The sequence below is a fragment of the Anoplopoma fimbria genome, chromosome 4, assembly GCF_027596085.1.
Source record: "Anoplopoma fimbria isolate UVic2021 breed Golden Eagle Sablefish chromosome 4, Afim_UVic_2022, whole genome shotgun sequence".
NCBI lineage: Eukaryota > Metazoa > Chordata > Actinopteri > Perciformes > Anoplopomatidae > Anoplopoma > Anoplopoma fimbria.
This window is the reverse complement of record NC_072452.1, coordinates 12810672-12819361: the sequence shown is the minus strand read 5'-3', so window position 1 is coordinate 12819361 and position 8690 is coordinate 12810672. Positions and strand designations below refer to the sequence as shown.

At 45.8% G+C, this 8690-nt stretch overlaps 1 protein-coding gene across 1 annotated transcript; it reads left to right on the top strand.

Annotated features, from left to right (window-relative positions):
• Positions 1-206: 206 nt before the first annotated feature.
• On the top strand, positions 207-7695 carry fgf18a (fibroblast growth factor 18a). Its single transcript, XM_054597590.1, has 5 exons — positions 207-282; positions 3819-3858; positions 4034-4214; positions 5876-5982; positions 6185-7695. Exons 1-5 carry the CDS (start codon positions 251-253, stop codon positions 6455-6457), a joined length of 633 nt encoding a protein of 210 aa, XP_054453565.1. The 5' UTR covers positions 207-250; the 3' UTR covers positions 6458-7695.
• The last annotated feature ends 995 nt before the right edge of the window (positions 7696-8690 follow it).

Sequence of the window (8690 nt, the reverse complement as noted above, 5' to 3'; positions counted from 1 at the left end):
CCCGGCGGTCACAGTGGCACAGTTACCCCGGCCTCGCAACCCACATTGCCCGCGCCCGCACATTTACGCACGCCGGGAGAACCGGGGCACGTCGCCGCCGATGCCAACGGGAGTGTCCGCTGACTCTTTGACTCTGAACAACATTCAGCGGATTCACAACACAGGACGAAACTCTCTGGACTGCCGGACTGGCTTAGACCGAGCGAGGGGACTGTCTCTGGGACAAGTTCCATAGTGGAGGGGGGAAGCAATGTGGTCCCTTCTTTCCACGCTGACCGTCTTGTAAGTCACTTTTATCACTTAATCATGTAATTATCTTATTTATGCACGCGGGTATATATATATATATACCTATCTGTTGTTTGTTTTTTTCAGTTGTTTAAACTAGTTTCGTGCCAGGCATAGCTAGAGATGAAGATGATGGAGAGGAAGGTTGCAGTGTCTAACAATTACATCACTCCTCATCAGTCCCCATAGAAAACATGCCACGGAAGGCCCTGTTTTGATTGGCTGACAGTTCAGGGTCACTGGGTCAGAGTCAGGGCCCTGTTACTCATAAAACCTGCCATAAACATCTCCATCACCATCTGCACTTACTTCAGGGATGGCCAAACTGAATTAGAAAAAGGCATTTTTCCCCATCGCCAAGAAAATGCTTTTTTCCCCCCCCCCTATTGAAAATATTTCTGAAGTTGAGTCAAATAACACCGGCTTTATCTAGTGGGATAGGAAAATGATTAAGTGCCAAGAGCAAATCTAAGGGAGGAGGATACAGACTCAGGGGGCTTGAGTTTGCCCATTTGAGGTGTGTCCTGTTAAAAGCCAAGGGATTTATTTTTCTTTCTTTGTGTCGGCTGTACTTCTCCCAGATGGCAGTCATCTCCAGATACTTCTCATTCCTCACACAACCTGGACAGGGTGTGTGCTGCTGCTGGTGTCTGCCTGACTTTCTCTCTCTTCGTCTTTGTCTCCCTCACACTCTCTCCACTAAACCACCTCACTGCCTACATCTGTCTTCCTGTCTTGCCTATACCCCATTTTTCCACAGATACTTGCTCAGATAAAAAAAAGTATGAATTAATAACTGTTGAATGACGGCGCCCCTGGCAGTATCGGAGGAGGAGCAGTTTCACTGTTTAGTCTGCTGGTTTTAGTTTAGGTCTTTCAGAGTCAATCATCTTTCTATTCATTTCCTTCTTGTCTATCAGTTTTACCACAGCCACTTCACTTCATCCATGCTTTTTTACCAACGTGATTATACTGAAGTCTTCAAGCCAAGGGCCTTATGCCACAACAACCTGTTATTGCTCAGCTCCCTGTCGAAGCCCTCTGCTTCTCTAACAATTGCTCCACCATAGGCTCTATTACTGCTGATACCACTCACACGCCCTCTAGTCTAACCACCATTCTTCACCAAGGCCCATTGCTGAACATCTGAAACTTTTGCACTGTGGCGAAGCCCACTGCTCCAGTGTTGGCCTACCACGCTAACCACTGCTACACACAGCTGAAACCACTGCTCTGTTCTGAGTCCCACCAGGCCGACCGCTCTCACTCCAGGCTGCTGCCCAGTCCTCGGTATTGAGGCCTGCTAGTCCAACCGCAGCCTCCATATGGTAGATCTGCTGGGACGCAGGTTTATGATGTCAGACCCGTGCTTGTTTTGGCAGCAGGCCAAGGCGCACCGGGCTTTCCCTCTCTCCATACCTCCTTCTGTCTTTACTTTGCCCGACTTTTACTCGGCACTCTCTTATTTTCTCGTTTTCTCATCCCTCCCCCACCCCCTGTTGATCCTGTCTCCTTCTTTCCTCGCTCCTTCTCTTTCTCTCTGTGGCTGGCATAATATGTAGTGTCTGTGGTTTTTGTGGGAGCGGGGGAATCCAGTGCCGAGGCACTTTTCCTGCAGTGTCCTCGGCAGCAGTGCAGCCGTGGTGTTTTAACAGCTGAGAGTCCTCACAATGCACAGGCGCTCAGGTTTTTCGGCTGCGCAGGCAAAATGTGAGGGCCAACATGCTGCAGTGCCCAGGTTATCTGAACACACCAGCTATGGGAAAGAAATGTTGAGAAGGAGGAGGGAAGGGAGAGGAAGCATATGTATATGTGTGTGTGTGTAGTCAGGAGGCAGTGACATGTGTTACGACGTGCATGAGTTGAACCCCCCCGCCCCCCTCTTTCATTCCAATTATTTATCTTTTTGTCTACTTCTCACGCCAGGCCACACTCTGTGGTTATCCTTCTGTCTCTCATTTTGCCACTTTTTCTCCTTCTTCCTACAAAATGTAACCTTAGCCTTTTTTCACCCTCTCCTTCTCACATCTGTGCATCTTCTTTCAGATTTTATCTCTCAACTCTCTTATTATCTGTCAGCCTTCTCTTGCTTCATCTCCCTTCTATTTATTCTGACATCACCTTCCTTCTCCCTATCCCTTTGTGTACCTCTCAGTCTACCTCTCTCTTCTCTCCGCTATCTCCCTCACTCAGCAGTGTGTATGTCTTTGCTTTGGCCCATCTGTCAGCTGCCTGCTCCTCCTGTACTGCACACACACACACACACACACACACACACACACACACACACACACACACACACACACACACACACACACACACACACACACACACACACACACACACACACACACACACACACCCTGCACACATCTGCACATCTGTGTGCATGCCCATGAAAGTGTGGAGGAGTCACCCTGCTAACCCCCAACATAAAGGAAGATTAGAGGCAAGGAACGATAGGAGAAAGGTAGAGTGGACAGAAAGACAGGGAGGGAGAGATAACGTAGAGAAGAGATAGGGAGGACAACAAGTCAGAAAACAAGAGTGTAGTACAGAGAGAGAGAGAGAGAAGAGGCATGCAGAGAGATAGAAGATGAGGTGGGGAAAGACAAAATTCGTTGAATTTCTTTTCAGCCCACACACTTGGTTCTGAACATCATCATGTCTTCAGCCACTAATTCAGAACAGTGCAAGGACTGCCAGAATAGATTTTGCGCAACACAATAACTCCCTTACTAAAGCTGTTAATAACATGATGCATCCAAGGTCAAGGTCTAAACTTCAATTAAGCAATATGATAAAGTGAGTTTTTTTTATTTTAACTGTAACCAGCTGTTTCCATCATAAATTTCTCAGAAGATCCAGATCAGAAGCATAAGTGAGTAATAAGAAAAAATACAGGAAAGTTTCTTCATGCTTCCTCATTAGGATTATTCCCAACCAAGTGCTTCCCCCCTAAAAGGATCTTTCCACACGCTTTGGTAGCTCACGTCGCTTATTCAGAGCTATTCTAATTGTGACCACACTCTGCTGCTCTCCAAAGCCACATCACAGCTTAGCATACACCTGTATTCCAGCCCAGCTGTCTACATACACAGAGCAGCCAAATAAGCCAGCCCAGTCCCTTAGATGTCCAAATCAAAACATGTTCTAGTTGTCTCGGTATGTTTGCCATTTCGCCACGGTCCAATCGGGTCATTTGGAGGCCAGATTTTGGTGGGGCGAAAGTCATGAACGGGTCAGAAAGTGGGTTTGGACAGAAGGCTGGTAGCGTAACAATAAACACTGCTCTGGGTGTTGTCTGTCTGCCGATCGCTGGACATCTGCCTGCCTGCCTGTCTGTTAGTCATGTCTCTTTGCCAGCCACACACCCAGCAATGTGAATAATCACCCAAAAAGGAAAAGGGATGTTGAACAGAAAGAAAGGCAGAGAAGAAAGAGATGGAAATGATGGTGTCACACATTACTCTTCCAAAATTCAGTGTTGCTTAAATTGTTCTAAATTCATCTGTTTTTACTTTTTCCAGATGTATCCAGATGTTGCTGGTGATGTGCAATCCAATGCAGGTAAGAGTCTGCATGCATGACAAGGAGTGCTCCTATATTACAAAGGGAAAGTTGTATATTGATAATATATGCATTTTTATTACGTCGGTTCATGACTTTCTGTGTATGTATACGTGTGCCAACCTCTGGGTGTGTGTCTGCCCTGGTGTGTGTGTGCGTGTGATTGTGTTCTCAGCAGGTACTTGGTGTGGATGGGGTCAACTTCAGCGTGCATGTGGAGAACCAAACGCAGGTGCGAGACACCATGAGTCGGCGACACCATCGGGTCTACCAGCTCTACAGCCGCACCAGCGGCAAACATGTCCAGGTGCTGGGACGCAGAATCAGCGCTCGAGGAGAAGATGGAGACAAATTTGGTAAGACACACACACACAGTAGAACACTGGCACTTTGGTACGTGTGAGTCAGTGTACACATAGTTAGATGCTTCCCTGCACACACGTGCACACTCACACAGACTAACGGCTGCAAGTACAAAGACTTGAAGGTTGACCAAGTGCATGCATGAACGGATACAGAATGCAACTGTGCCGGCACACTCACAAAAGCACACACACATGCCTCCCCAGGCTTTGGCAGAGGGGCAGTGAAGCTTGTCTTGGGAGTACAAAGACCTCATCGACTGGCTGCTGACTCAATGATTCACTAGAGAACGCAAGAGAGAGAGAGAGAGAGCGAAAGAGAAGGTGTTAGGGAAAACAAGTGTGAGTTAGCGGGAAAAGCCTGGCAGGTAGAGTGTACGAAACTCATCTCCTTCATCGATCCCTCCATTGATTTCTCATCCTCCCTGTTGTCTCCTCTGGATTTAAAACAGCAGGCTTCCTCTCCGTCCCTCCCTCCATCCTCGAACACTCCCTCTGTCCATCCCCCACTCCCTCCTCCTTTCCACTTTTCTCCATCTGTAATGATGTCTAACCCATTCTTAAACCACGCACAATCAATGGGCAGAAGAAAGCCAAGCCATAAAGCTGGAGTTTGTATTTCTACATGTGCTCAGATGGTCGCTCGTATTGCACATTGCATCGATTTATAAACATGTCAGGTTTCTAACACGCCACTTCAAGCCATAGATGGGACCATACACATAAAAAAAAGCATGTCTGCTTATAAACAAATACCACTCCTAAACCGAACAATCCACCAAAAACTGACCAACTATGTCAGTGAGGCATTACACAGAGAGACAAAATGAAGCAAAGACGAGGCGGGTGCATGAAGGTATGAACATGAAGTGAAAGAGCAGAAGGGAGACGGGAGGAGAGTTGGGGGAAGAGAGCGGAAGAGGGCAAGAGGGAGGGAGGTATTGATTTCTCTTGACCCCTTTGTTGACTAAGGTCATGTAGAAACCATTTTAGGGATTTATTTTTAAACAGGCACAAGCGCTCTCTGAAGATGTGTAGTTGGTGAAGCGGTATTGCCTGGAAGGATGAACACGCATGCACCTGCACACACACAAATACACAGAGGTGCACACACACATGCACTCACCTAAAACAACAGTATCGCAGACACTCAGTCTGTTCTCCCGCTCCTCCCGGCCCACCGTGCTCTGTCTACTTTTGGCTGTTATCTTTTTTACGAGGCCCATTTGTGGTCAGCGGCCTCACATCCATGTGTGTGACCGGGCTTATCTGACAACCATCTGTCCAGCGAGAGACATTTACATTGGCATGTGATTTATCAGCATGTTTAATAGCAACTATGAACCTTATTGTGAATGCCTTATCTGGTTAAAAAACCCAAATCTGATTTAACTGGGGCTGGTAATCTGTGCAATTAGTGTCACACTACTTGCTGTGGGCTTGTTCGTATAAACCTGAATGTTGTTCTTTGCCATGGAAAATGACCTCACACAACATGAAACTGAGTGAGCTCTTAATCTGGGCTAGCCTCCTCTAATATTTGTGTGGTAAAACCCATTAAAACTGTCACATCCTGCAAACACAGCAAACTGTATTTTTTCTGCATTGCCTGCGGCTCTAATGTCTGTCTGTCCCTCTGTCTGTCCCTTCACAAGCCCAGCTCGTAGTGGAGGCTGATACCTTTGGTAGCCAGGTGAGAATCCGGGGCAAAGAAACCAATTTCTACCTGTGCATGAACCGCCGTGGAAAGCTGGTAGGAAAGGTGAGACTTCTTTCTTTTAGGGATATGTTTATCAAACATCAAATTATCTTAAAGTGTCCTGACCAGCCACTCTTTGTTTCTCCCATTGTGTGTGTGTGTGTGTGTGTGTGTGTGTGTGTGTGTGTGTGTGTGTGTGTGTGTGTGTGTGTGTGTGTGTGTGCGTGTGCGTGTGTTGGTACCTGTGGTTTCTCTGCTCTCTCAGAAGGCCAGTAATCGAAGCGAAGACTGCGTCTTTGTGGAAAAGGTTCTGGAAAACCACTACACAGCTCTGATGTCAGCGCGCTACACAGGCTGGTATGTGGGCTTCACTAAAAGAGGCCGTCCACGCCGAGGCCCCCACACACTCCCGAACCAGCAGGACGTACACTTCATGAAGCGCTTCCCGCCTGGTGAGCAGCCCGACCTCACCACCCCCTTTCGCTTCACCACCGTCAGCAAGCGGGGCAAGCGGGTGCGCGCTACCGGGCCCCGCTAGTAGTAGCTAACACGAGCACCCACTGTCTTTTCATCCAAAGCCTTGACCTGAGCCTGCCAATAGCTAAACCAGTCATCTCATCTGTCACACACGTCTGAACACCTCACTTTGTTGGGACAAACATTGACCACAAACTTGATGAATCATTCATGGGGTTAAGCTTTACACCTACTAATTTGCCACTACAGCCCACTAGTTAGTGATCATTCCTCTTATTTTTTTGTTTCTTAACTGGGGCAACTGGACCATTACTGGTCATCATTGCAAGCTTTATGGACCTGGTCTGCTTCCCTTCATAGGCCAGAAATACTGACAGAGAAGCTGAAGGGCAGCCAGAGTCCCAGGCTCTACGAAGGCCTTTATTCCAATACCACAAAAACCACAAGGCCTTCGTGTCTCCTGATCTGGACCAGCTGGACAATGTCAAGTATGGGATTACAAGTGGACCATACAGAGATAGAACACGGGGTGGAAAAGACTGACTGAACAAGAGAGTGGGTGCTTAGCCTTCGGATAAAGGGAAAACAGGAAGGACAGGACAGGAAAACGGCAGAGTGGACAAAGGGATAGAGTGATCTGCACAGATCAAATGGACCAATAATGGACTGTTGACATGTGACACACTTATTTGTTTCACTGCTAAATTGGTGTGAACCTGTGAGACTGCTGACAAGAGGATGAATGAGGGAATGATCGAGTGAGTGACTTTCTGAATAAACGCATGTTTGTGAGATCGAGAAGACAAGGAAATGCGTGTAAGAGAGTGTGTGTTTGTTTCTGTGTGTACGTGAGTCAGTGAGTGCACCAACAACCATGAGTGAAGCTGGATCAAGAGGGACTCTGGAAAGGGACCATCCAGTCCCTGCATGAACCCGTGACAACTCACCACAGGGACTGAAGCTTTAGGAACTGGAATGTATAAAAACCAAGCTGCACCAAAACCAGCTAGCCAATCACAGCAAACCAAACCAACAACCGACCAAAGACAACTGGAGATCTTCTTCATGATTCCTCCCCCCACTCCCCCAGGGACACTACACCCTCAGCTTATAGGTGCAGAGGATGACAAGTGCAGGGGCGAGCTTGGCGGGCAGGGTGCCTTGTCTATTAGCATTGCTATAGAAACGACCCAGGGGATGATGCTCCTGTGCGATACCGTGGATACAGAATGCTGCTACCAGGACATTCAGTGGAACAAACCAAAGTCTCATGCATACACACAGGAGAAAAAATATATTAAAGGGAACAATTTATTGAAAGTTATATATATTATATATATAAAAGAAGACAGAAACCCTAAATAAGCAATCTTACTATGATGGTTATTATAATTATTACGATAAAATTATTTCATTTATTTATTTCAGCTCTGTGTACAGCAGTCTTTCTCGACTCAGTAAACCCTACAGAAACATTTCCTGTGTCTCTCAGCCTCTTTGAACTGCTTTTTCACATGCTCTCTTTTCTGTCAAAGAATATATTGTAGAAAGAGATTCAAGTTTGCAGAGGCTCCAGATGTGGTCGGCTTGCTTTAAAGCCCAATAAGTTGATAGACAAAAAATGATTTGGCAACCATTTTGTTTAGTAATAATTGTCATGTATTAAGCAACAATTGCCAACATTTGCTTTTTCCAGCTACTATAATATGCGGAGTTTGATTGTTTGCTTCTTTATATCACTCTAAATTGAACATCTTTGGGTTTTAGACAAGCCAAGACATTTCCCTGGGCTCAAAGACATAGTGATACACGTTACGGGTGGGCAATATAATAAGAAATGTAACACAGTATGCATTTGTCAACCATCAGAGATTGTGCCATACCATTTACAACAACTTATCTATCGCTTTAATATATCTGATTGTATTAGATCATTGTTTGCAATATTGCAATCATTCAGTGTGCAGGATTTTTTTTTATTGTAATATTGAGTTTGAGGGACTTTATGCATCAATTTACCTTAATTTTTCAGGTATTTAGTTCACTGGATTAACCAAAAACAAACCTTGCCCCTTTTTTAATTGACCCATACAACTTTTAACTTGAATTTACATAGTTGATATAGAATATCTACTGTGATAGATTTTACCCATATGGCCCACTCCTCATAGGATCTATTGGCATTATATAGAGGAGAAGATAATTGTAAAAATTGACAGTTTATTTGAAAACTACATAATAACTGATGATCTCTGAGCAGGTATCAAGGGCCAATAGCAAACTGTTAATGCAAA

Excerpts from the sequence above, each read along its gene's own strand:
- fgf18a (XM_054597590.1), top strand. The coding sequence starts at position 251 with ATGTGGTCCCTTCTTTCCACGCTGACCGTCTT. Across the intron at positions 283-3,818 it reads CTTTCCACGCTGACCGTCTT|ATGTATCCAGATGTTGCTGG; the intron begins GTAAGTCACTTT and ends TACTTTTTCCAG. Across the intron at positions 5,983-6,184 it reads GTGGAAAGCTGGTAGGAAAG|AAGGCCAGTAATCGAAGCGA; the intron begins GTGAGACTTCTT and ends CTGCTCTCTCAG.